Source organism: Bombus vosnesenskii, unplaced genomic scaffold, assembly GCF_011952255.1.
Source record: "Bombus vosnesenskii isolate JDL3184/JDL3185 unplaced genomic scaffold, Bvos_JDL3184-5_v1.1 scf7180000013295, whole genome shotgun sequence".
Taxonomy (NCBI): Eukaryota; Metazoa; Arthropoda; class Insecta; order Hymenoptera; family Apidae; genus Bombus; species Bombus vosnesenskii.
In genome coordinates this window covers 793,068-820,447 of record NW_022882946.1, presented here as the reverse complement: position 1 = coordinate 820,447, position 27,380 = coordinate 793,068, and the positions used below count along the sequence as shown (strand labels likewise).

General features: G+C 40.6%; 1 protein-coding gene across 2 annotated transcripts in view; it reads left to right on the top strand.

Moving 5' to 3' along the window:
- The window catches only part of LOC117233305 (zwei Ig domain protein zig-8-like), a 58,809-nt gene that overhangs the window by 12,364 nt on the left and 19,065 nt on the right, over positions 1 to 27,380 (top strand). For both annotated transcript variants that reach the window (XM_033493467.1, XM_033493466.1), the window contains exons 3-4: positions 20,151 to 20,320; positions 24,943 to 25,153. In XM_033493467.1, the coding sequence (XP_033349358.1) occupies positions 20,151 to 20,320; positions 24,943 to 25,153 (381 nt within the window). The remainder of the gene's footprint in view (positions 1 to 20,150; positions 20,321 to 24,942; positions 25,154 to 27,380) is intronic.

Here is a 27,380-nt window from a genome sequence, read left to right as displayed (position 1 = left end):
CTTTGCCTGTTAGAACTGAGAATTATTTTTCAACGAATAAACGCTACAACTTTTGGAAGAATAACACATACGTGCGTGTATCCTTCTTGTTTCGTCTCGTCGTAAATTCGTCGTTATCCGTGTGGAAAAATCGAGATATCAACGATATTCGTCGCGTAGCTTCCGAACAACTTATGGAAATTTAAACGAACATTGTCGCACGAACGACGATTAATACATATTTTTGATCGGAACGAAATCGACGGAATTTTTAAGGCATTCGAATCGAGCGTGTTTCGTTGAAAGCACAATGTCTTTTTTTTTTTTTTGCTCTTCCTCTCTGCGTCGAAACTGCGCGACGACTTCGATAGGCTACCGTGATTTCGCAATGAATTCTCGGCACATCTATCATCCCGATTCGTCAGTGTCAAAATCGCGATCGAACAAACGATTCGACAATCCTGAACCTTCAACGACAAATCTCCGGAATTTCAGTTGAAACTGCATAATCCTGTCCTGTGCCTCTGACATTGATGGATAAATGTCATTTTTTAAGGACTCCTTGTAAAAGATGTTTTCGTACTTTACAGTTTGCTGGTTTCGATGTTGATCTATTATCAACGCCTATAGATCGACGATCGATCCATTTTCCATCTGTACATTTTTCCATTCGTACAAAGCGGTACCTTTTAAAGATTAAAATACTTTTTCAGTCGAGATAAAGAACGCGAAAGACAAAGAAAACCAAAATTGTCTATAATTTAAGATGAAACTTTTTGAATTTTATACAATATCGTAGATCGTATTTTTAAAATCAAAGAAATGAAAAACATTCTGCATTTTCACTTATGTACGTTGACGGAGACTCACTTTCGTTTATCGTCATTTATATTAATAATATTTATGAAAGAAATAACAAAGTTGCTTAACGTTAAATTCTATCAAAACGCAGTAAGTAGTTTTGTATTTCGTTTGTTTTTCTATCGTCGACGATGAAAACATACACGTGTAGGTGAACCTGATAGTAAGAATCAGTCTATACTCGTGTAATAAAGCAACCACAAAAAGGAGCTTTCTGTGTTACTGTATATGTTTATAATACTGTTTTCTTAATTAAACGGCAAAGCTCTTAAGAAGATTATATGCTCAGATTGCCAGAGCCTTATCGTTAAGACACGTCTGCAGTTGTCAGCAATTTTCTCCGGTAGCCTCTTCTTTACTCGCTGGTATTCTCATCTCTTCTCTTCTCTTCCCTTCTCTTCCCGAGTAATAAGACCCTTTTTCGACTTTTTAATGGGTCGTCGAAGCGATGATTTATTCGTTCCACGAGAAAAGACGTTCGGACTTTTATTAAGGGAGCTCGCCATGGAATCGTTAAAGGCTCGACGGACAAAGCTATTTCTTTCGAAATTCGCGGATCCGTGAAACGTTCTCTCGACTCGATTCAGCAAAGGCGATGCATCGTTCTTTGGTCTTTAGAGTTCAAGTTAGCCGCGTGACTAATTAACTTTTATTCCGAATAATCAAGGTTCCACTCTTCGTTCATCGTTGTTCCGCGTCCGAATATCGCGTCATTTTGGTAACGATTTAACATTCGCCTGGTTATTGTCCTTCGAAACAATGACGAAAAACCGTTGTCTGGAAACTTTCCCTTGTCAAGCACACTTCTCCTTTGTTTTGCAAATATGTATACCGAGGGGTACTAATCGGCTCGAGATTTCCTCAGAAAGATAATTGCACGTCGAAGGCAATCTCACGACCGGCAATCGTAGTCTGCGAACAAGAATTTTTACAGCATGATAAAACGTCCGTTTATTCTCTGTAGCGCGATGAAGAGAAAGCGGTAGTTGTTGCTTAATTAACGCTAATTGCTGCTTTTTTTCGATAGAGAGTATGTACAGACGAGGCGTATTTTAATACTGTGATGGCCGTCTACTGGACGCAACAATTTATTAAGCTTCGCGCATCGGAAAGGGTACCGTTTGTTTAATGGAATAGAAATCGCATTGCGTTCGAATTTGTAGTTTGCTTTCTCCAAATTACTCGGCGTACACAAAGCTGATCCGTTATGGAATTATTGAAAGCATTTCGGACCGCGTATCGCCTTTATTTCCCATTATTACTCGATACATTATGTTCGTATTATTAAATCATTCATTTTATGTAACTGGTCGTGAGGTTGAAAGTAATTCCTTTGTTGTATCTAGTATATCGCGCAAATAAAATTATCGTTAAAAATGTACGGAAAATACGACATTATTTCAATTACGTAAAATATGCAGCATAATAAAGGATTGACAAAAGAAATTAAATGTAATTATTCCAACTAATTGGCGTGTTTCATCAAAGTAAAAATAGCGCTGAAACCTGAATCGAGCTTTCCAAATTTTTCACATTCTCGATGCTTTTCTTGTAATTTCTCTTCTGTGCAGCAAATTTCTCAATTTTCGAAGGTCGATATCAACGTGATACAAGGAAAACACAAAATTCCTTTCCTATTCATTTCCTATTCGTTCCAATTTTCTAATTCATTTCCTATCGCGTTCGCGATAACGCAATTAGGAAGTTGTAAGCGCAAATGTAGATGAATGCGACGAAAGTGTGGACGCAGGTAAATCGCAGTCAGCAATTTAGCGTGGTAAGAAGGCAAAGAGAGAGAAACGGGTATACACATTTTCACGGATTCAGAGGAGCACTCCATCCAGTTGGTTTCGAGAATAGCATATCCTTAAACGTTCGCTGACCCTATTTCGTCTAATTAAATCGGAGTTCCTTTGAGGATCTTAAGCATCGCGTTTTCAGTTCTATCTCGACTAATTTGCTGCTTCGTTATATAACGCAGCGCGTTTTTTTTAATAAGCGCGTCGTTCTCGTTGCAGAGGCGACGCTGTTTTTCTTCGTTTCGATCGTGCCTTCTCAAGACGTTTCGAAACGAACGATTATTCAGCGTCGCTCGTTGCGAGACCTATCCGCCCTTGAAAGTTGCGGGTTTCCTCCTTCCTTTCGCGAATCGTTCTTCGAACCAACGTCCAACGTAATCACCAAGTATCCAGCTTGTTACGCAAATTTTTAGAATCGCGACGTTTAGTGTTTCAGACGACATCAGATCGCGTTTCGATTTAAAAACACTGCGGGCAATTTGGTTACGGAACTTGACGAGCGAGAGGAATCGGCTTCGGATCGAGCAAACCGGCATAGATTCGAAATTAAAGCTACAAATTTTTCCTGTATTTCGTTCCACCGAGTCGCTATTATCGTTTGCGACTTTCCAACCGTATAATTCATCATCGGATGCGGTGGCGGAAACGAGCATTCGAACAACTTCTACAGCCACGATCTATCGATTATGCTAAAAGCGTATTAGCCTGGATGAAGGAAACACTGACCCGAAAGTTTCGAGCGTTTTTAGGTCTATCTGACGAATTTTCTTCCGAGCGACTCTTAACGGAAAACAAATATTTGCGCACGGCAGCTAGAGTACGAAAGTTCAGTTCGTAGGGAAGTCAGTGCCATAACAGACGAGTCAGTTTAAAGTACCGGTTGCTATGAAAATGCTTTCGCGTCTTCGTTTCACGCTTTGCTAGCAAATCCACTGGCGGTTCTTCGCTTCGAAGTTCGAAGAAAGTTTTTCATATTTCTGGTCTCTTATTAAAGCGGAGCTCCGATTGTTGAAACGAGATGAAAAGACGCTTACGCCATCTGTTTTTCTTAGAATCTCCTTTTCGCGTTCGATTACACGTCAGTCGATGGGACTAACGGTCCTTCGAGAATTTCTTCTTCGAATGCGCGTTGTTTTCTGACCAAATGGACGTCTTGGAAAAAAGAATACCCAGAAGAAAAACAAACCATGATCAAGATGAGAGAATAGATGCAAATTCCTACGGAGGAATGTTTCTGTAACGAAAGGAACAAACGTTTCACATCTCCTTCGTATATGTAAATCTGTATGAAATGTCTACGAGTTAATATCGTATGCCGTGTCTTCTTCGCTGACGAGAAAATATTCCTCTGTCGAAATACCTTTGCCTCTGGAGAAAGGTATCCTCTTTGCAGCATCCCAACCTTGCGCGGACGTACACGTTATAACATACATATGTCAAATTTTTTGATGATCTTTTCATAATATCAAATACCCTCGAATTTCCTTAGATTTCAAACGAGTAAAGACAGTTGTTGTACAACGTAAACAGGACAAAAATAGTTAACTAGAATTAAAAGGAATTGCTGCGAATGCAAATAGTGTAAATTTAATACTTCTGTTTAATCGTGCAGACGTTTGGTACGATATAGCTACGTTCTGGAGAAACGTTTATGAAACGATTCGCGTTCCGTTGAATGATCTCCAGTATGAATTTTAATATCGCGAACGACATCGGAATAGCGTCGTAACGAAAAGAGGAACGATTTTAGTGCGACGATAGTAGGAAAGGTGGTTAACGCGAACGGTAATTCCGTTCTTACGTTTATGAAGAGCGTCGGCATTGATGAGTTCTCTGTCGGACGTGTGCGTGGTTGCGCATTGTTACGGGCAGCACAAAACCGGCGGTAACTGCGTTCCCTTGGAAAACGTGCTTCGAAAGGTATGCTCTAATGCTTTCATTAAGCGAATTCATTGAGCCAATACGCGGGTACTTGCTTTCAAAACTGCATGCTCTCGTTTCCTCCATCTTCGTCCAAAGATAAAACTAAACAACGAAAGTTCCGCTCTCGAAATCCATTTTATCGGCCAACGTTTCTCCGGAAATATTTGATCCACAATTTCCAGAAACATGGTCGACGCGACGTTTTATTCGTTATTCTCGACAGTACGGTTTCGAATCTTTGCACGCATCAAAAAAGTTTCCCGTTAATTCTTTGACTCTGAATTTCTGAGACTCCACGTATCACCGACCCGATGCAGCGTCGATAAAGAATTACCTTCTAATTATCGTCACGGTAGAACGTATCATTCTGCAACGTGGTAGGGACGATATTATATAGAAAATTAATCGAAATACATTTCTAGCCTTTTTCGAGATTAGAAGTAGTATTTATAACGAGATCAGCGTTCGCGACATTGACGGAGGAAAAATTAAATTTTCTCGCAGGGAGATGAAAGAAGTGGTAAGGAAACCTCTCTGGAGTTGCACCGGCAACTTCAACGTTCTCTAGTTGAGAACGATGTAAAAATGTTACTCCCTTATCTCATATTCTCCTTACGAATATTCTTGACGGCATACTTTGTGGAATAGCGTTGTTCGCGATTTCTCTGCTCGATCTTTCTCAAATTAAAAATATGCGTTGAATAAATTGAAAGGGCGATATGTGAAATGGAACCTTCGGCAAATTATCGTGGGTCGGGTCTAGGTACCTACATACATATTCATTTTATTAACGATGACTCTTTTGGTTTTCGTTTCTTCTATCAATCATTTCTTCTCCCTAGCGTAGCCCAATTCGTTCAATTATTTTAAGATACGACAATGGGTAATACGCTGGATCATATAAATTTTTAGTATTTCTATAGTTCCCACGATCAAATTATTTTTCCTCGGTGTTTTAAATCTTAATACTTCGTCCGTCTATTCAAATACGGAGATTAACGCAAGAAAAAATAGCTGTAGGTACGTGTTCTCTTGATATAGTATATGTATAATTGGCCGTATATCGGTGAGATTTCAGGCTGTAAATGCTACTTACGCTATTAGGATTTTGCAACGTAGGAAAAAGGAGCGTCTGGACGATAATCAAACATTAAAGACGAATCGTAGCGACGCGATGTTTTGCATTTGTCTGAGGATGGAAGGACGGAAGACGCTCTTAACGAGCAGCTGTATAGCTTATTTTCTACGAAAGTAGGCTCGTTAGATGTTTAAGGAAGCAAGCCGACTGTTACATTCTTAAGCGGGCTCGTGCTATAAAAACGTCCGATGAACAACTCTGCTGCAAATGACAGCTTAATTACTTACACACGGAATACAATGCAAAAGTAATGCGTTTCCAATTATCCGCGCGCCTCGGTCTAATTTTTGATCTGCATAAACAAACGAGCCAGCCGGCCCCTCGTAATTTCCCTCTAAAGTAGGTAAAAAATTCCTCGATCGTTATTTTCTGTTAATGTAAAATTAATTTTGCTGAATTCTCGTCCCCATGTTTTTGCTAAATAATTTGCTACGTTATTTAAGGCCGCTCGTTCACGAAGGAAAATAAAAAAAACACGTAGGTTCCTGAGATAGGATGAAGAAATATATGAGTACATCGCGTAATAATATTAGATCGGGTCCCGATCGTAAGCGTAGAGTCGTTTCGCGTGGACCGTGAAAAAACGCTATAGAGTGAATCTTTTTCTATCGAATCTACCGTATTTCAAGCAAATTTCGCTGAATATAAAATGGATTTGTAAGTGAAAGTATCAACGATAGGGCGAACGGCGTAAAATTATCGATTTCGCGTATTTAAGGTAGTACGGTTATGATTGCGATGCAACGAAACAAATAGATAGTGCAAGTCTAGTTATACGAATTCGGCTCCACCTATTATGATTTAGGAGAAATTAATGCGACTGTTGCACCCCGTGTATTCTACACTTAATATTCGTGTTAGCTTATCTTCACGCGGCGAATGTAATTATCAGTATGAGTTATACGTCGGCCGTTAGACGAATTATTTCGTACACACGTGGTGCAGTTTCTGGCTCTGATATTTGTTATGCTTTTCATATTTACGAAATAAGTCAAATTCGATGTAGCGGATAAAATCGATGTAGAACGTTACACGTAAATTGCATTTTGAAACGGCTGCCGTGTATGACATTTGAGCCGAGTCGATTTCAGGAATTACGTTCTCGTTTGGTAAAATCTCGTTTGTCATTTCGCCGGAAATATTTCACTAACGGGAGAGCTGTTTTTTCCGGCGTTGGTGCGGCGAAACAGCAATATCGCATCAAAGTGTGGCTATTTATAGGACGCTTTATAGGACGCGTTCCATGGCCGCTAATGGCGATTAACTTTTGAAATTGCAAAAGTTATTCTTAATAACAAAGTTTAGTTTAACAGAGAACCGATGGACGAACAGCTTTCTTCTTTTATACATCGCTGTTTTCTAGTAATCGGTCAAAATCAAACAACGCCAATGATAACGAGCGAAGAATTTTAATTTCTAGCGAGTAGCGGGTCGCAAACTTTTCATTAAAATCTTAAGGCCTCGCTTAATAAAGTTTCTTCGCGAAATGGCGACGGTACGCGCATTATTCAAAAGGGGATCTTAGATCCACTGCGCAAACTTGCGTCGTAGTACCGGTTAGATTTAAGGAGGGTTAACTAAGTGGTTATTTACGGCAAATCCGTGAAATTCCTCTTCGCATACAGAGGGTTCGGGTTTTAGGAAACTCCGTTCGGCAGCTGAGAAGACGGTTAAGAAACGTTTGACTGCCGTCATAACTCGCACCAATTCTCCGGATAACGTAGTCCCTTGGCGGCTGATGGGCCAGCGCCAATTTCGTATTAACCCCTCTGTCTTTTAGCTTTTCTGATATATTCGATGTCGGCCCCTGTCGCTTTTATCCAATTGGATTAGCTCTGCCTCCCTAGATCGTGCATCCATGCTTCGGATCGCGTCGCATCTCGCCCTAAGAAAAGACGCATTTCCCCAGCTGTAAACGCGACCATGCGAAACAATCGCAGAGCGAAATACTCTTCGATAAAAAAAGTCACGATTTCTCGAATCGATCTTAATGTATAATCGCTCGGTAATTTTCTCGGCATATCGCGCGCAACAACAGATCTTCGTTCAAACGCCTTGACTTTGATTTCTGATAAATTCATTGATTTACGCTTGCGTATTTCCGGAAAGTTAAGGGGAAGATTCAACGAGATAGGAGTAAGGGCGATCTTCTAAATTCACCGAATAACCGATAACCGGTTAACCGGACCGTTTTTTACCATCCGTATGTTAAATCGGATATCGGTCTAATATCCCACGGAATGACGGACCGATAATTTAATCTCCGTTTTTAGGCGAGTTTCGATTTGCGCGCGAAATTATTGAATTTGTCTTGTACGAAATAAACGTTGAAACAATCTCTCGATGAAAGTTTCGTATCGCACGATTCGAAGCGACTGACCGTCTTTAAAAAGTATCTGTTGCGAAGAAAACACAGCGAAAACCGATCGAACGAAATTTCGTTCCTCTAACGTATTCCCACTGACGCAAGTGCCTTATCTATTACCATCTGCTTTTAACAAGTGCGATATAACTCCATAGTGAGTTTATACGAGAGAAGATAACGAGTCTTTATAAGCGTCTATCCATGCAAATATTCGATACGTTCTACCGAAACTGACGTTCAAAGTTTGATTATTAGAGTGCCACTTTTCGTGGTGGGTCGTGGTGACCGCGATTGAGGCATTAGCGGGTGACTAGAGCACGAATGGGGACGCGTACGTGTGCAAGTACGAGCAGGCACGAAGAAACCAACAAAATAATTCATCCGGTATTCTCCGGTTCGCGAAGAGTAATGTGGAATAATGTTTTACACCGTGGCGGTCCTTGGCGGGAACGAGCCAGGCCGCGATGTTGCCTGTAGCCGCAACGATGAAATGAATTTTGCAGTATTAAGGAGAGCGTGCACTTCATCTGTCATAGAGTTTTTGCCGCGCGCGCTATATGGCAAAGCGCCAATAAACCGACTTTCGCCGTTATTACCAGCCAAAAAGATAGAACCACAAACGAGTTACAGGGTAGATCTATAACGCGCGTTATACGTATTTTTATATCACGCGTTTCGACAGCTCTAAAGCGCCCTTACCGTGTTCCCATGATTCCCAAAGTTATCGATTTAGCGTAGAGCAAAATTACCACGTTCGTAGTAGTTAGAATCCAGATTTAACCAATTTTATTTACGTTTCTTACATATAAAAATGTTGGTTTATGTAAAATTAGTGTTGTAGTGGCGACAATAGGATAATAATTAAGAATTCGATGGAAGCGTAAAGTTATTAATATTCCTTTGAAACTTTCAAACAGACCGCGGATCAAAGTTTTACGCTTCTCGGCAAACACGACGATAACAATTTCTAGACGAGGTAAAAATATCACATCGGACAGAGAGAATAAAATTATTTCGTCGACGCAGTTTTGTCGACGGATTTTAAAAGGAAAGAAGTTCCTTCCTATGTAAGCGCGGTCCTGTGATCTCGGTACAGAGTCTCGGCGAAGCTGTGTGTTTTTCCGCGTGTTTCCATAAAGCGAGAAAGGCAGTCGGGAAGAAAGTCGTTAAGTGGATCGCACAGTTTTGATCCTTTCGCGTTAAAATTATTTATCTGAGAGCTGTTCTTTTTGCGCAACTGTTATAGCAAAGGTCCCAAGGCAAAAAGAAATGGTCCAATAGGCGTCACGATTTACGAGGAACATAAGCATCGAAATAGCGACGTGTTTAATAAATGCTTTTAGAGTAGCGTTGCTACTTTATTTCTATACCTAAAGTTTATTATGCATGGTATAATTTATAAGTTACGAACGATGTGAAAATGCGACACAAGCCAGCAGAGTCAGCTTGAAATATAGTTAAAATATTACAATTTTATTCAACGTCATTGCGTTAAGAGGTGAGTAGTAGACGTGCGATCGTAGTTGTCCTTTCCGTGATGTTATTGCAATGTCCTACGGAGCTGCGGCAGTTGCAACTTCGCCAGGACACGAATGTGTGCGAGTTACTTCCATTGTTTCCATTTAATAAAATGGAAATAGATGTAAAGAACAGAGATGGCTGGCTTTACCTATGAAGCGAGTATTTACAAGTTTTTAGGAACCTGCGGTATTACTCTACCGCTCTTCTTATACATAAATCATTGTCTTGCTTTGGAAATATAAACTTTTGTTTCTAAATGAAGATACGCCGAACGAACCCAACTGATTGACTTGACCTAAATTTTACATTTATATATACACTTAATGGAAAAAGCGATAAAAATAGGGAGGAGGGGAGGGGGGAATAATGGAAGAATTCAGTTAAATTATTTCTCGAACAGAAATATATTGGCTACTTTTTATACCGACTTCGGAAAATAAGGAAGGTATCTACGTTCGACACGTGTATCTTTTTCTTTTTGTACGTTTTTAGCTACTCGAATAAAATTCTAATCGTTCACCTGTCTCTCAATTTCAACGTTAGAATTGGAAATGTCAGCGTGTACGAATGCTTTTTAACTGAGCATTGATTCTGCACTGTCTCCGTGAAACAATTTTCATCGGTAAGAGAAGCTCCTGTTTCGGAGAGAGATACAAACATCAAGAACGACGTTGCGAGAGGCAGATAAAAAAAGAAAAACGTGGCTTTAAAAATTTTGCTACGGAAACCGTGACTAAAATTCGGCGTTAATTTTGAAGAACTACGTTCGTCTTTATTTCGATAATCGACTATTTCATTGTCAGCGCTTCAAGTATCGCGCGATAAATCGCTTAACCTGCCTTTACGAAACGCAGTTCCATCAATTTTTTTTCTGTCAACATCGCGGAAGAAAACATGGTGACTAGTTCTTGGAGATACGTTAAAAAATTGCGCGACCATGGACAAATTGGCTTGTCAAATTTCGAGCGGCGAAAGAAAAAAAGAAACAGGAAAATCGAACGACATTTGACGGAAATGCGATTCGGAATACGAAAGTTCGGATGAACGCAATCGACGATGTACGTCGAAAATCCTAGAAGCGACTGAAATCCCGCGGAAATAGACGCCTACGTGGCGAACCGCGGCGCGGTGTGACACTGACGATCGACGTGTGCAACGCGTTCGTATCTTCGAGTCTTTTTGCCATCCGGCAATTCAACCGCAAAAAATGCATCGCAAGGGAAATGCCACTTACGACTTTTGCGACTGCCAATGACATTTTTCTTTTTGGAGACCAGGCTTTCTCTCACCAAGCCAAAGATCTTTATGGAAATTAACGATACTTCCAGTAAGCTGTCGCTAATTGAAGCTTAAGCCGTTTTAATAAAATAGCTATATTTTATTTGGAAGAAAGTTATTTAATAACTTTATTTGTTCTTTTATATTCGCGAATAAAGAAACTATCGCGTCTCTTTTGTGAGATCCAGTCACATTTATAGTATACCAGAGCGTCGATTAGTACGAGTATTTTCATATAGCAACTAACGTGGGTGGTCCTTTTTAGCTTTCGCCTTTGATCGAATTTCCATCAGTTTGTACAAGAAGAAAAGGGAAAGTATTCCCGTAACGATACCGATTGATCGGGAATTTTCTTGTCGAAAGTTTCGTTCGTAAGCGGTTCTGTGACGGATTTAAGAAATATGAATCTGAAAGATACCGCAGTCTGTATGTCATGGTGTATGCAACGACAAAATTTCCACGATCTCGTCCGTGGTTTCAAAAACGTTTTTATTATTTTACGTTTCGAACTCACATTTTTGTGGTTCGATTTTACCCTATAGACTATAACGGTCTCTACTCCATTGAAATTCTTCGAAACTTTGAAATTCAATATGGAAACCACGAATACCGTTATTTTTTAATCTTCCTTTTTCTCTAAACATTATTCTCGCAAGAAAGAGCAAATGCTTTAGCAGCTCGGTATACATATATGTGATCATTTTTATTTATACACATATATATATAATAACTTATCATTTTTGCAAGAGAAAAAACTGATAGAAAATATTTAAATTCTCGAATTTGGTAGATTTATTTTAAGACTGTTTTATCGTCGGACAGTTTTTGCTACTACATTTGAAATGTTATAACGTACTTATATGTGAGTTGAAAGAAAATGTCAAGCAAATAGCACGAAAAAAGTTCAAGGAACTCGAGTTGTAGAGCGTATCTTTTGTGGGATGTCTTTGAGTAATTGATGAACTACCTAAGTGGTCCTGTAAAAAGCCGGTCGCAAAGCAAAATGGCTACAACACGGCAGGATGGTAGCCTTCGGAATTATTATCCGATCTAGTTTCCACTTTCTTATTTTATGATACTGGAAAAAATATATTTTAATGTTTATTTATGTATAAACCACTTAAAAAATAAATAAAATTATCGAGCAATGAAACAATTTAGGGTGAGATTGTTCAACGTCGCTTTAACGCGAATGAAATTTTGATAAAGTTTGACAATCCGTCACGTCATGAATATATAACGTGACACATTGCCGATCGACGTAACTTAAAATCTATTTTCGAAAGAAGAAATTAGCGGTAGCTCGATACGGTAAACATCAAGGTTTAATAGAACCAAGTATCTATCGGATTTCTAGAAACGACGGTAAATCAAAATTCTTTCCTGTAGTTTTCGTTTGGTTCGGATTCTTTGAATACTTAATGCTGTTCGACCGCTTTGGAGACTCACGGAAATAGACTACACAACGCCAAACGATCGATAGATAATCTACAAATATACGTTCTGCATCTCTATTCGATTACCAAATTTATTATCAGCCACTATCCTTTTTCCTCTTTTATTTGATTTTAATCGATCATCTACTTCGTTCAAATGTTGGTTTTATCATCGTCCGAAACGGTTGTGTTTCCGATTCTTCTTTAGTAAAAACCAAAGATTAAATATGGAAGATAGCCCGCATCGTTCTATTCGACTATCGTTGACCTATAAACGTTTATGAAAAATTTTGCGAAATTTTGAAGAAGTCACTTTGCTAGAAATATTATTTAATCAATACGGCAGACGAGATATATTAAAGTTTTATAACGGTGCAATAAGCCGCGCCGGCAGCTTATACAAGGTATCAAGTATCTCGTCGCGATGTTAATAAACGAGGGGGAACAGGCTCGCGACACTCGATGGAACAAGCTAGCGTTCAAAAGTTTTACGAAATAAGGAAAAATGATAAAACTTTTGAACGCAGCCGACAGTTCCCGGTTTCACCGGCACGCCATATTGTTCACACGCTAAAAGCCGAGACATTTTCCTAGCTTGTATTTTCCCATATTTCCTGGTTACAACGGCGATATACGTCGCAGCTTTACGACGGAAAAGTCGCGATGCCCGGCGCTTCTTCCGCTAAACGAAGACATCCCGATCCAATTTCGTCGACCGGTTACGCGATCCTCTTCGAACTCGAATACCGTCAATTTTCTGCTAATATTCGCTCCTCGGTCTGTTGATTTGTTTTATCGAAACGTCTGGTTTCTTCCGTTCTGTGTATTCGCGAAAATTGCCATTCGCCAAATGTTCCTGGAGATTGCCAGTGTTGCCAAAACACTGTAATCCAATGAAAACGTTTAGCGGAATGTCGTCGTTACTTGCTTTCTGCGTAAGGTAAAAATGGCGTGGCGTTGACTCTAAGACGCGTTATATTCACCAATAGCTCGATGATATCACGCGAAAAGAAGCGAACGCCGAGTATCGACAAAATTTATCGAATCTACTAATCGATTAAAGCATCAGGTTCAGACTCTTATGCGTTTTAACCGCGTCATTGGTGGTCTTCTTGCTTCGAATGCCGGAGTTGTTGCACGTAAAAAGTCACATCAGTCAGGTTATTTTTGCGCCAAGTTTCGTCGTTCGACGAGGCTTCTTATACGATCGTACATTGTGGGTCGTACCAGTCGTGGGTATACGATAAGAAGGCGGGATCATTCGTTTCTAGGTCAGTCGTTTCGAAAGGGTCAGTCGTCGTAAAATATAACCGGAGTACCGAGATTTCAGGACTCCGTGGTTGATGACCCTACTACGAAACCCGAATATGTAATACCTTGCTTTTGACATATTCCTGACGTATAAGAAACGTGGCACGTCAAAGAAATTATCAATCCGTACTGCCGTAGAAGCTAGGTTATCGAACGACTCTCATCTCGAACAAATCGGTTTCCGAACATGTTTCTTGGAAAAAAAGACGCATCGGTTTCCAAACAGAACTTCGATTTCCGAACTTCGCGTGCCGTCGTTGGAGAGTATCGACGTATTCTTAATCGTGTCGTATACGACGTTTAAACGATCTCTATCTTATAAAGTCTAAACATTAGCCAGCTAAACGTTACGCTTTGTACTCGCTTCTTTTACCACTCTGTTGTTCTTTATGGAATTGACTGGCACGGAAGTGAGTTCTTCCCCTTCGTGGACTATATCGCTTTTATTACGACGAGAGATTTTCGCACCGCCATCCTCCTAATAATTCATCACGCTCCCCTTGTTTCCTGCACCCCTGGAGGTCATCGATACGCTAGATTGTTATGTAACAGAGATTTCTCCTGCCGAAATTTGCCACGTAACGTTGCGAAGATCGAAATCGTTCTTCGATCAAATTATAACGTCCACGTGATCAACGCGCCGCGTTTTTGGTTTTCGTTCCGTTCGTTGGAGCGCGCTTATTTTGTACCGTGTCGAAGGAAATTGCGACAAGGTAAAACACCGTTTTAAACAATTTGAACGAAACGTTTTTACCGATGTAACGATAACGATCGAAATTATCAGCCGCTGCTTCCCCTCTGATAACAGCGAATTTACATTTTAAAGTATCATCGCGGTAAACTATTATGCAAAAAGGTCGTGACGCAAAAAGTTTTCGATATTGCTCGTAAATAAATTTTGTAATTTAAAATATGTAGGGCAACAGTGTAGTAGCTTATAAATTTTGCGGGTTATACAAGGAAACCTTGCGAGTCTGGAAGATCAGCTTCTACGGCTCTTGCAACCTCTACGCGGATACTGTCACTCTAGTAACAATCTAGGTACTGTGCTCCAACACACTGCCCCATCTTAACAAATCTCCAAATTTCTACCAGCCATCTCACTTTCGCGGAATTACTCGTGATCAAAATTGTTAAACGAGATATGCCACTAATAACAACGTTCTCGGATTCCTCTTTAAAATTTAAAAGATCCTGAAAATTTCCTTCTTCCATTTACCGTAATTGCCAGGGAAATATTTTTCTCGAAATTATTTACGTCCAACTTTTACGACTAGCAAACACAAGCGATATAGATTAAATCGATCGTGTTTGTGTCTCAAGGAATTATATGGCATTATATGGCAATTGGTACTGTTGCCCACGATATTCTGATATCGAAACTATCGTCGATGGGTATTTGCGTCCGATTGCTTGTCTTGGCTCTCGAGCTACCTATTTGACCAGTTTGACCTGTTAGACAGATTGTGCGCGTTGTTGGCTCGTACTTGGCCCCAATTGACGTAACTCCTCATGTTCCTTAAGCATCGTATCTGGATTCTTTTCTCTTTATCCTATTTATCAACCTATTTCTACCGTTTGTCGGTGACCTAAAGATTTTCAAACGGATATCGTGCCTTCGTAATTGTATTTTGTTGCAACGTGATCTTTGTAACTCGAAGCGTTCGTGCGACATAAATGGTTTGACACCTATAGAAAGAGCTATTGTATACGTTCTTCGGGGAATATACGTTGAATACTGCACCCTACTTAAGCCCGTAAAAACCATGTCCCTGCTAAATCTGCTGGATCGTTCGAGTCAACGAGGATTTTGGCGGATTTATTATTTCTTTTTGAAGATTACTAGTAGCGTTACTCGTTGCCTGCAACTGTTTTAGTCGTTACATCTCCATGACCCCACCGGATCTTTTAGGTTCACGCATTTTTCGCCATTTTTCTCCCATCATGCTACTCATACTGATTGGTTAATTCGCAGCCTGCGTTTAGATTATTTTGGTACTAGGATCTGTAGCTTCGGAAATTCCGATCGAGAAATCTTGTAAAGTATGCGACTCGTTCGTCGTATACGTGCTTGCGTTCAATGTAAACGTTCTGCGTTTAAACTTATGCGCACCAATAGAGACTTACGCCCATTTATCATCATCGCCTGTAATAATAAAGACGGTATATACAGTATACATGTATATTTTCCATGCGATCACCAAGTATGAAACGGGCTGTCCAATCGAGAAACTCATTGGAAAAAAATAAAGGAAGAACGTGATGATCGATTGGTTCGAAGCGATAGGTAGCGATAGTCGGTAGTTGATCATTCAGCCTATTGACGGACGATTCGAATAATCGAGAGTTTGGTTAATAGATATTCCGATAATTGACATTCCATGGATATTGTGCGGAAATTTCTGCGGTGTACAGACGAAATGATTAAACGCAGAAGTTCGTCAAGGCGAACGGTTCGATCGCATGAACGAACTAACGACGCGTTTGTCGTGGCTATTGTCGTTACAAAAGAGAAAAAAAACGACAATTATTTTCCAAACAAATTATCTTCGATGCTTATTTCCGGAGAAGTTCTTCGGCCGTATTCTATTCCGTTCGAACGAATCATCGAGAAGCAAGAAATCCCTCGGTTCTCCTAGAGGGTGGATTCTTCTGGAATGAGAGAACGCGGCCGAGATGGCTTTTCCGGTGACTCGTACGAGCTGGGAATGGCGCAAATAATTTACCAAGTAATCGTAAAAGCGTGGATATGGCCGACAAATAAATAGAAGGGGTTAATTTTCGAGTGTTCGTTCGATCTAGGTGGAGGCCTAGGCGAGTTTATTACGGTAAATATCTTTAAGGGATCGTATATTATATCTGTCACGACGCCCTTTCCCTTTTTCCCGCGTCCCCTAACCCTTTTAACCTGATAAATGTATTTCGTGAGGTTCTACGAGGGTGCCGACATCTCGATGCAATTTCCAAGATAAATATTCCCATCCTAAATGCTGTGGCCTGGTAATTTACTTTTTCGCTTGATTTCGTATTAAAGGCGAATAGTTGACAAAACAAATGTGCCTACTGTAATATCTTTTTGCTGTCAATCAAATCTACCAAAGCGTCCTATCTATCATCCCTTTCTTTGAGAATTATTCGCGTACTTTAATACCCGCATCACGCGTATTTCAAATATCTTCAACAAACTATTTATCCGAATATATCGGAGCCTCGCTGTCGCGTAAATTAATACAAATCGTTGAAAATCTTTATTATTATCTGACATTATACAAATAAAGAATTAAAAAAAAGCTTTTGCTAGTAGCTAGGAGATTCTTCCTCGTGCAAGTTCAAATACTAAAATTCTTATTCAAAGTTGTCGATTAATTACCGAAGGAAAAACAATGCGATTGAAACGAATATAGGAATCGTTTCTATGACCGTATCGCTATAATCCTATAAATGTAAATGGGAATGAAATGGAAAATAAATAAATGTAAATGTAAGTCAAAGCTCGATATCTGGTTTTGAAGCGCGTGGATTATACGAGATTAATACCACGAAAAGAAATAGAAGGGTTGATATCCCCTTCATGGAGACAATCAAGTTAATTAACACTTTAATGGCGACACGACGCGCATACTATATTAAACAAGCCGCGCGTCCTTGCGGCGATTAAAGTATTATCGTTAACACTTTCAACTTTTGCTATCTTTATGAAATAAGGAGCTGCCTGTGGCGAAACTGAGGCGTATTTGCAAAACTACCATAGTCTCGGTGAAACGTGCCACGGTAAATTGATGCGTTAATCGATAAGACCTTCGGCGTCCTGTTTTGATCGAATAAACGTAATCGTTCGAATAATTAAAACACGGAAATCGTTACTTTCTGCAAGAGTTAACGCAATGGGATAACGTAAATATTATTATAGCGTGAGTTAGCGAGGATCGAACGGAAAAATATAATATTCGGATTAAAGGGGCGGCGCATGCGAATATTCTGCAACACGTTTCTACGGTCGGTCGTAATTTTTGTCGTTCGGTGATTGATTAATTCGTCTGGCTGAGCAGTATTTTCCCTCTTAAACCTGACCGTACGCCGTGACACGGCGATCAGGAACGAGAGGGATACTTTGTAGGCATTTCAAAACGGTTAATCAACGTAGCTGTCGCGAGTACGAAGCGAAGAAATGTTTCGCGCGAATTCCGGCTGATCGATCTCGTACGAAAACCGAACAAATAGAAAGATATGGAAACATCGAAACTGTGATATAGGAAGATAAGGTGCTCTAATATGATTTTCCTCGTCATTTTTTGTACCAAGAAACGAAATTGCTCGTGACAAGTCGCTTGATGGTTTTTTCTTGAAGGGTCGGTTTCGGTAACGGCTGAATTGCGTTCGATATGCGACTTTAAAAAAGGAACTTCCTTACATCGTTACGTGCAACGTTCTTCTCTGTGCGTACGATTTTCATGGAAACAACGTTGTTATACAAATGTTATTATACAGGGTAGTTGGTAACTGGTGGTACAAGCGAAAAGGGGGTGATTCTACGCGAAAAAAGAAGTCGAAAATATAGAATAAAAATTTTTTTTTTAATACCAGTTACCAGTTACCAGTTACCAGTTTACCAGTTACCAACCACCCTGTATAAATTATCGTTAACGACGAATTGAAATTTTAATTACAAGCGTTTCGATTCGGCAAGAAAGACGATATGTAATTAAAACGCTGATCGATATTTTCAATTGTATTAAGCCGATTTCGGTTCGATGCAAGATAAAATTCTACGTACGTACGTATTTCGTGTTTCCGTAGGACAAAAATATTTAAGACGTAGGTAGATATAAAATGCCAAGTAACGACTTATTTTCGAAGGAACTGCTGCGCTAGTTGCACATATAAGTGCATATGTTACGCACATATACGCATCTGTATTATCGTACATGTATAGGAGGATATAACATGCACGAAGGTCCAACGAATCTTTCGAGACGACTATTTCCGGTAAAATGCGTTCATCCGATTTTATGGCAGATGTACGCGTCCGTACACGCAGTTACCTGCACTCGTGCGAACGGGATCGTATTTGCCGCAGTGCAGGAACACCAGGAACAGGATAGTTATGCGCCAGCCGTCCCACGGTGTACTTTCGAGCCACTCGGCTCCGCGAGGACCATTCGGTTATTCATGCGTTCCGGAGCGATTGGTAGGGCTCGTTGCTTCGTCCGAATTACGCGTATAAATTGCGCAGTTTCCGAATCCTGCAATACGCCGTTACACTTGCAATAAACTTTTTCCCGTTCGACGACTTTATCCGTTGTTCTTGCGACGATCGAAGCGCTTCGCTCGACGTAAGGATGTTAATCATAAAGGACGGAGAATACGTTCGGCCTTCGATGTTCTTGACAAAACGTTCTCATACAACGATACTAGGATGCTTGGCGTTTCGACTCGTCGACAAAGTTGCCACTATTATTCAAAGATTTTTCGAAGATTACGTCAGTAGGAAGTCGATAGATTCGGCGTGCGCGACCCCGTTTCCAATTTTTCACCGTTGCTTAGAGTTTTCCCAAAAATTTGTTGCCATTTGACTGATACGTATTTTGCTTACTGGTAAAAGTTGCCTAAAAAACATCGACATGTACCACACTGCGTTCTCAAATTTTCCACGCAACGCTGAAAGGCTTTGCCTTTGTGGTACTCGGATATTTTTGACTTTAAAACTCGATGATAACGCCACGGAATCTGGGCTTCAATTTTTTAGAGCGACTTTATCGATTCCATGCCTGCGAATATTTTTCAACGCCGTAGAATTGCTGACAATGTTATTAAAGTATAGTTACTGGTGCATGTACACATGGTTGCAAGTATATTATCGCTCGCTACTTCCCTTTGACGCGATCTAATTTTAATAAATGCGACTAGCGGCCGAGCGAGAAAATTATTTTTCACGAGTCCGAAGGGTTGCGCGCCGCCGGTTACCTTGCGTAATTACAGGGCACAACAAAGTAAAACGGTCAAAAAGAAAAGAACAAAAAAGGGGATTAAAAAGAAAATCCATGCACGCGATAAAAGTAGAAACGCTATACCTGACGTAAAATACGTAGATGGGAGGAAACACGAAAAAGGACGAAGCATCGACGAGAGTTATTCGCAAGATCTGTTTCGCGATACAGTCGACCCTTCTATAACACGGTTAATTCGTTCGCCGTTGTATCGAAACCTTGTTAAGCGAAATCAAAACCGCGCGGTGGAAACGTTCGTGCTATACGAGGATGGTCCAAATTTATTAAATCGTACGCTATATGGAGTCCTGTCGTAATTTTTGCACCGTGTTATATCGAAACCGTGTTTTCAGAGTACCGTGGTATAAGAGAGTCGAGCGTATTTGATATGTGTTCTCGAATCGATTCTTGCGAAAAATCTGGCTACGAAGCGACATATCGAAACCTTCGATCGCGTCGTTAGCTCGCTATCGTCTATAAAATACAGTTCCAAGGATTCGCTTCTGAAAATCGCAATCTTTTTTACAATTTTTTTTACGTTTTTGGTTTCAGAAGAAGCTGTGCACAGTACTCGCTTAATCGAAACCGATACTTTTCAAGAATGGCTGACGCAACAAGATTCGAATCCTTACTTTGATACGTCGGTTCCGTCGAACATGACGGGTCTGGTTGGGAAAACCATCCAGCTCGTTTGTAGAGTGAAAAACCTCGGAAACAGAACCGTAAGTACCTTTGGTTATTGACTCGTTAACTTAGAATTATTAGACTTAACGTTGCGTTTTAACGGAATAGGTAAATAAACAACAAAAAAAGATCGTGACGATAGTTACGAGCACGTAGTCGATGATTAAAGACAATCTCGTCCAAATCGATTTCCCAGAGAATGCACGCTTTTCTTATCGTATTTCGAGAGCTTATAAATCTTCCGCCTTTGCTCTACTTTTACCTTTCAGAAATAAACCTGACGCTTGTTTTCCATCTTTGTACTTGTACGATCGATATACCGACGTATAAATGTCTCGAGTTGTTGAAGCAACGACGTAGATATCGTGATTATCGAAAAGTCAGAATTAGCGTCAAAGGCGCACACGCGTATGATTCTGACAGCGGGGGTAACGCAACGTTTCAAACGCAAGGGCCGGTTCACGAAATCGGCATGTATAACCAGCCAGTCGATAAACGAGACGTCAAACATCACGCGTGCTGGGTCAACCGATTTGTTTGCGTGGCACGCGTACGGTCCCAAGAGTGGCATGAAATCGGCTAAAACGTCAACATTTCGCTGATAGTGGTCGAATGGAACGCTTCGTAGCGTCGAATTAATCCGCGAATTACGGTGTCGCGAAGGGATCGTGAAACGTTTCTAAACGATTGTTTGCGCAATTCCGTTTGTCGTCAGAGATCGACAGAGATGAATTTACCACATCGAAAGGCGGCTCGTTATTCCAGTTACGTTTCATCGGACCGAATTTCAATTTGCGCTATTGCGACCTGAATTAGACGGATAATCTTAGAAAATTCTTCGCTGTCGATTACTTGCGAATTGCGGTGAAATACTCGATCGATGTTCAATGCGCGTACGATGCGTCTTACGCATTTATCGATCGATCAAGTTTATTAACCGGAAGAAGAGGAAACGCGTTTGTAGACCGTTACAAATTGGACGAATACAGCGTGTTACGTTTTTCGTCTGCAATTTCACCCGTATGCAAAACGCGTGTGTATAGCGTATAACCGCAACAAGACTACGTACGTGCGTATTGACTAGTACGTTTCGACGATATCGTACAATTACGTCCATGTAACGACGACACGAGTAAAGTCGAGATTTTTCAACCCGGCAAAGTTACACGTGGAAACTGATTGATTAAAAGACGATATTCCGAGGAGAAAAGTTTACTTGGCACCGCTTCGCTTTCCGTCGTGCTTCAAAAACTGTATTTACCTTAAAAATTGGTCTCTTTTGCTGAATACACGAAGGTTCGCACATGCGACGTTTCCAAAGCAGGTGCAAACACTTCTGTTGAAAACTCCGGAGTTAATCCGAAGCGAAGAACGTCGTAGCTTCGACTCGCGATATTTGTTTGAGAGCAAACACACGTCGATGTGTACGACGTATACGTTAGAAAGAGCGAATACATAGTTGATTTTATTCACATCGTAAATGCCGCGTCTAAAGTCTAAAGTGGACGAAGCAGTTTGTATCTATTCATTTCCATATCGTTTGCGTGCCGATATAAATTATGTATTACACGTGTACATAGTTACTTTTTTATTTAATCGCATAACACGTATTAATTTATAAATGGGTCTAGATAAACGAATTTTCGAGCTGCGCACACTATATTACCGTACCGTATAGCGTATCTCTCAATTCCGCTAATGCACTTTAATTACTAATTACGCGTATGTTGAATATAATATTTCAAAATTAAAATTAAAGAGCAGGAAGTTTGAGGAACACGAAGAATAATTTCTTGTAATATTGTACGGAATAAAGATACTTATCTTTTTATCGATATGGGCCTAACAGATTTAGAAATATTAAATGAAATCTAAACGTAATTTCAGTTTTATAAAGTCGGTTTCAGACGGTTACTAGGAAATTCATGTATTTACGTAATGGTAACCTTAAGCTGTATAACAGTATTCGTAGTAAATGATGAAATATGTACGAGCTTGACGTGTCTTTTGCGCTGCTACACTTACGTTGGCAGCCAGATGATTTCCTATTCCAAAACCCATGCGAATTCTATCTCTTTCGTCCAACGTTATAACGTTTAATAACTCGAATATATTTTTGTTCCTAATTTCGTAATTTTATATATTTTCATAAAGTCTCCGGTGTCCTGCTTGAGTTCGTAACCGAGATTTCGTAATCGCCGTAAAATAAAAGAATCAACTGGAATCGAAATAGCGTTGGTAGGAAGGAAGAACGAAATACGTACATTGTCAGCTTCCATTCGTAAATCATAAAGCGTTAAACGAACGCTATCGGTTCGTTTGTACGTCGGATATTACAGGGAGATAGGAAATAGGGTCGGATGCAAAATCGCGTGCGGATCGCGTACAGAGATTTGTGACGATTGCTCCGGCCGCAGATCAAATGACCAAGCGTAATCTATTAAATTAATTTTTATAATTTAATAAAGCAGTCGCTAAGGTCGATTCATCCTTCGAAAGGGAAATAACTCGAGTACCAACGTTATCGACTAGATTTCGTTCCGATCAACGGTACGGAGAAGCTCGCGGCGTCAACCGAACTTGCCCTACGTCATCTTGCACACTCCTCGTTGAAACTTTATCGATTTGCTTATCCCATATCCGAATAAGAATCATCTTGGAATATTTTTACAATTTTCCGTATACCTGTTATCGTGGCTAATTGTGGATATTGCCATGACAAATTTTGCGCAGTAACAAGCTTTTATACCACTGTCTACTACTTTGTATTCGACGATTCAGATGAGAAGTAAAGTATTCCACGACGTATTTAAAAAATCAGCTTGCTTCTCCGCTCCTTACTCTCGATAATATACTGTTCCGTAAAAAATAGAATAATGGTTATGACGGAATGTTTCTAGCAAGCAAAATATCGGTACAACTATACGGTGTGCCGTTAAATTTTCATTAGGAAAGATAACATTTACGACGTAACTTTCGAGGTAATGCAAATACAGTAGTTCTCCTTTATTCCGTTGTAATAAACCGGCGAAAGTATATAAGCCTGTAACGAATTCCGGAAGGATAGAGGTAATTGTAAAAACTTTAAAGCTAAAAATGTATCCTACGAGTTCGAGACCTCGGCTGTGACACGGTGATTCTGGCAATCAGGTTTATACAGCCGAAAGCATCGTGTCCGCGCGATACGTTAGTTGCGAGCGAAGAATGAATGACTAACGAGGAGCGTGGGCAATTCGTGGGAAAACGTCGCAAAAATGACGAAAGTTACTTTAACTCGTGCGCTAGGTAACCCATTTGAAGTAAACGTACTTTGCTCGTGAATTAAACAAACACGGAGAGAACAGTTTTACTCGTACTCGGTAGTCGTAAAAGGATTGATTCGTAAGTGACGCGAACCAACGAATCGCGCGAGATTAACGACGTAGCCTGCCGCTGATAGAAAATAGAACGATTCCGTAAAGTAAACGATGGATTGTATCTATAAAGAAGGAATGACGTGTAAGCTTAACGGCTTTGGGCTGAAAAGTAATGGTGTAACAGCGCGAGCAGGTGCTAGAGGGAGGAAAAGGGGAGAAGCAGAAGTTGTACGATCCAATGTTATAAAAAAGGGTGCGCAACCGGTAATAAGCCGATGTCGAAAGATGTCAAGCGAAATATAATGCAACGTGCTTCGCATCCCGCATTATCTTTGGATACGACTTTTTAACGCTGGCACTGTCTCGCTCGTAAAGCCTTGAAAAACGACTTGTTCGAAAGAAATTCGAGCAAGGTGCGCGTCGCAGAAAACTTTCTTACGCGATATCGAGTTAATTTTCTTCTTCGAACCGTCGAATCGTAAAAATCCAAGGAATCGCTGCCTTTACAACTTTTTCTTTCAATTTTTACGAAATTGTTACTGAATCTTTAAACGTATCATCGGAGAGTGTTAAACGGTAAGTGAGGCGAAGGAAAAATGCAAAGGAAATTAACTCGCGCGATGTAGCGAAGCGTGTCTGGGAAAAATGAATATACGTAGAGTATATCTTTTGTTAGGAAAAATGGTGAATATACACGTACGTAAGTACGTTTCGCCGTATGGTTTTGTCGATACTCGTGTGGCAATGTTTACGATGTCGCGGCCTGGAAAAAGCACGTAAGCGGATCGTTTCGCGTGTAATCATTTTTTAATTTTAGGAGGCCCATTAATCTCCGGAACGTGGTTCGTTCGACTTTTGTCGCGTGCACAGTTTGGCGCGGGTTAGATTAGCTTAGCCAACCGTTCCGAATGAAAACACAGTGGCTAAGAGAGCACCTGTTTTCTTTCTTTTTCGTACGTTTACGTTCGGTCCCGTAACCTACCTACCCCAAAATGGACAGACTAATATCACGATAATATAATCGAGGTTAGCGATGAAATAGCGGTATGCTTTTAGTCGAGCGTACAACGATGTTTACGTTTATTCACTGGCGATGTAACTTTGCTAAGAACAATCGCGCTAATTAGATTTGTTTCCTATGGTCAATGTGGATACTGTGATAAAAGGAATATGTACGCGTTATTTGTCAGGCGTATTTCCTTCCTCGCGAAGGACGAAGAGAACGAGAAACCTCGTAGCGTAATCGCTACTTATTTTAAGCGTTGAGGAAAACGTTTAAGAAATATTCGTTTCGTTGATTTTAGGTTTCGTGGGTAAGGCATCGAGATATTCACCTGCTGACGATCGGTCGGTACACTTACACGAGCGATCAACGTTTCGAGGCGATGCATACGCCGCACACGGAAGAATGGACATTAAGGATACGATATCCTCAGAAGAAGGATTCTGGTATTTACGAGTGCCAAATATCCACAACTCCTCCCATCGGATACTCTGTTCATCTCAACGTGGTCGGTAAGATATCCTTTAACCCGGATAGAACTCTGTTACTCTAATTAAATTACCATCGCGAATTACTCGAACCAACTTCTTCCATGCTGGTCCGCTTAAATCGAATAACTTTTCTCGCAAACGTTTTCTACGTGACACTAATGCATAGAATTGCTTACCCAGCGCACAGGCGCGCGGCTACGTACAAAAGTTTGACTCGCATCACGTCGTAAGCAAACCTCGAGGACGAAAACTCGGATAGAGGTGAGCTCGGTTTTCTCGTTTTAACGAACGACGCGAGGTGTTGCGGGCGAAATTACTGTGCGAATATCGTAACTTAAGGGCAGACTTATCGTCCCAGACTTTGTAACCAAACAGATATCGCGGCAATCGCGTACGTATCGGCGGCTTAATCGTACACGCGACGACGGTTACATGAAAGGAAACGCGTTATTATTCTAGCAACGTAATTATACGAGCTAGTAAGAGCGTGTATCGAGCGACGTTCAAGCAACGCGACGAGAAGGGAGGGATAGAGGATATGGAATCTTCCGCAGGTATAAACACCGTAATGACAATGCGGAAACATCGTCCAACCTACACTCTGATGCTGTCTGACGAAACCATCTATTAATTTGGAGGAAATTTTCCCTGGTGGATCGTGACATAGTTGTAATTATTTGCTCGCAATCATTGTCATCGAACCGAAGAATTTTACGGCAAGACGTTTCTTTCTTACAAGCTAGATTAATCTTTATAGCAGATATCGTGTTTGATGGAACGAAAGATCACCCCGATATTCTTATAGTCACTCGAACGCGTGAAATATGTAAAGCTTCTGGACAAAGTGTATGTTCGGGCTGCAAAATTTGTTATCCGAATGCGTCTTTTCAAGGGTGTTTTGGGTCGCTGAAGCCGGAAACGAGGGTCGTTTGTCATAGAAACGAACGGTGTTGAAAATTCCGCCGTACGAATATTTGGCCGGAGAAAATCTTAATCGTAGAAATCCGCGCAAGACTACGATCATACAGAGCGATAAGCGGTAAAGAAAGCAATGTTCCGTCGCTTGGCACGATCGAACCTGATCCATTACTCGCGATTCACATACGTCAAATGTATACGGAACAAAGCATACACGGTAGGTTAAGAGTATCAAATTGTAAAAAGCGAGCCTGATTTTCGGCTTCAGTGACCTCAAAAACCCCTAACAACCCTCTGTCGCTCTGGTAGATTATTTTGCAGTCTGGATGCATTTTTTTACGTTTGTTACGATTACAAGCGCAATGTACTTTCATAATTGATCCTAAACATCTCCCGTTCTGAAAGATCGTGGAATCGATTATCGCTTAAAATTATTCCAAACGATAATTTATTTCTAGCTACAAACGGAAATCTCATCTTGATTACTTTCTATACAACTCAAGTGACTACCGAATGATAGTTTCTGCAAGGAATGTATGTACCACTAGAGACGAAAGTTTTGCGAAGGAATGCAAGTTCTGTAAGGGCATTTGGGGATTGTAAATTAGCACGCTAACGTTCGTTACATGTTCTGTGTTTTCGTCTTTAAGAAGAATTACCTGAACGTAGCTAATTCGAACGACACCGGAAAGTATCGTAGGTTCTTCGGCTTCTTCGTGATAAACGAAAGGCACAAGAGTCAAAGGTCGGAAGGAAAGTAGCGAAAACTAAAAGAAGAAGAAGTGGAGGTAATGGTTGATTCGATAGAATGGATAGAGTGGATAGATAGGAAGGAAAGAATATCAAGAGAGGATTCTGGCGATTTTTCCTCTTTCCTTTCTTTTCACGAGCAGTAGGTTCATTAGCCTCGACGATAATTGTCCCGCTGCGTGACTCGCCTTTGCAAAACATCGTTCGATACTCGACGTCCGAAAGAGTCTTCCTGCTATTTCCTTGTCCTCGTCAGGTGGAAGTCGTGAAACTCGTAAGAGCGGTAAGTCCTAAGATATACGGATCCGTGTAACGCTAGAAACAATCGCTTGATTTCTTTTTTCTTTTGTTCGGTCTGCGGGATTTTAGCCTGTAGCAACCGGTCGAGGTCCGATAATAGCCGGTGACGTTGATCGATCGCCAACCCTGGAGATCGAACCGGATATACCGATGATCCGGGAACAAAACGTAGCCTAGTGGAAACGAAAAGAATCGCGTACATATACGTATACGCATGTAGATCGTTATCGATTCGGCTGGATACGATGGAATTTAAGTGTCTGGCGATCTGTCGCGGTTA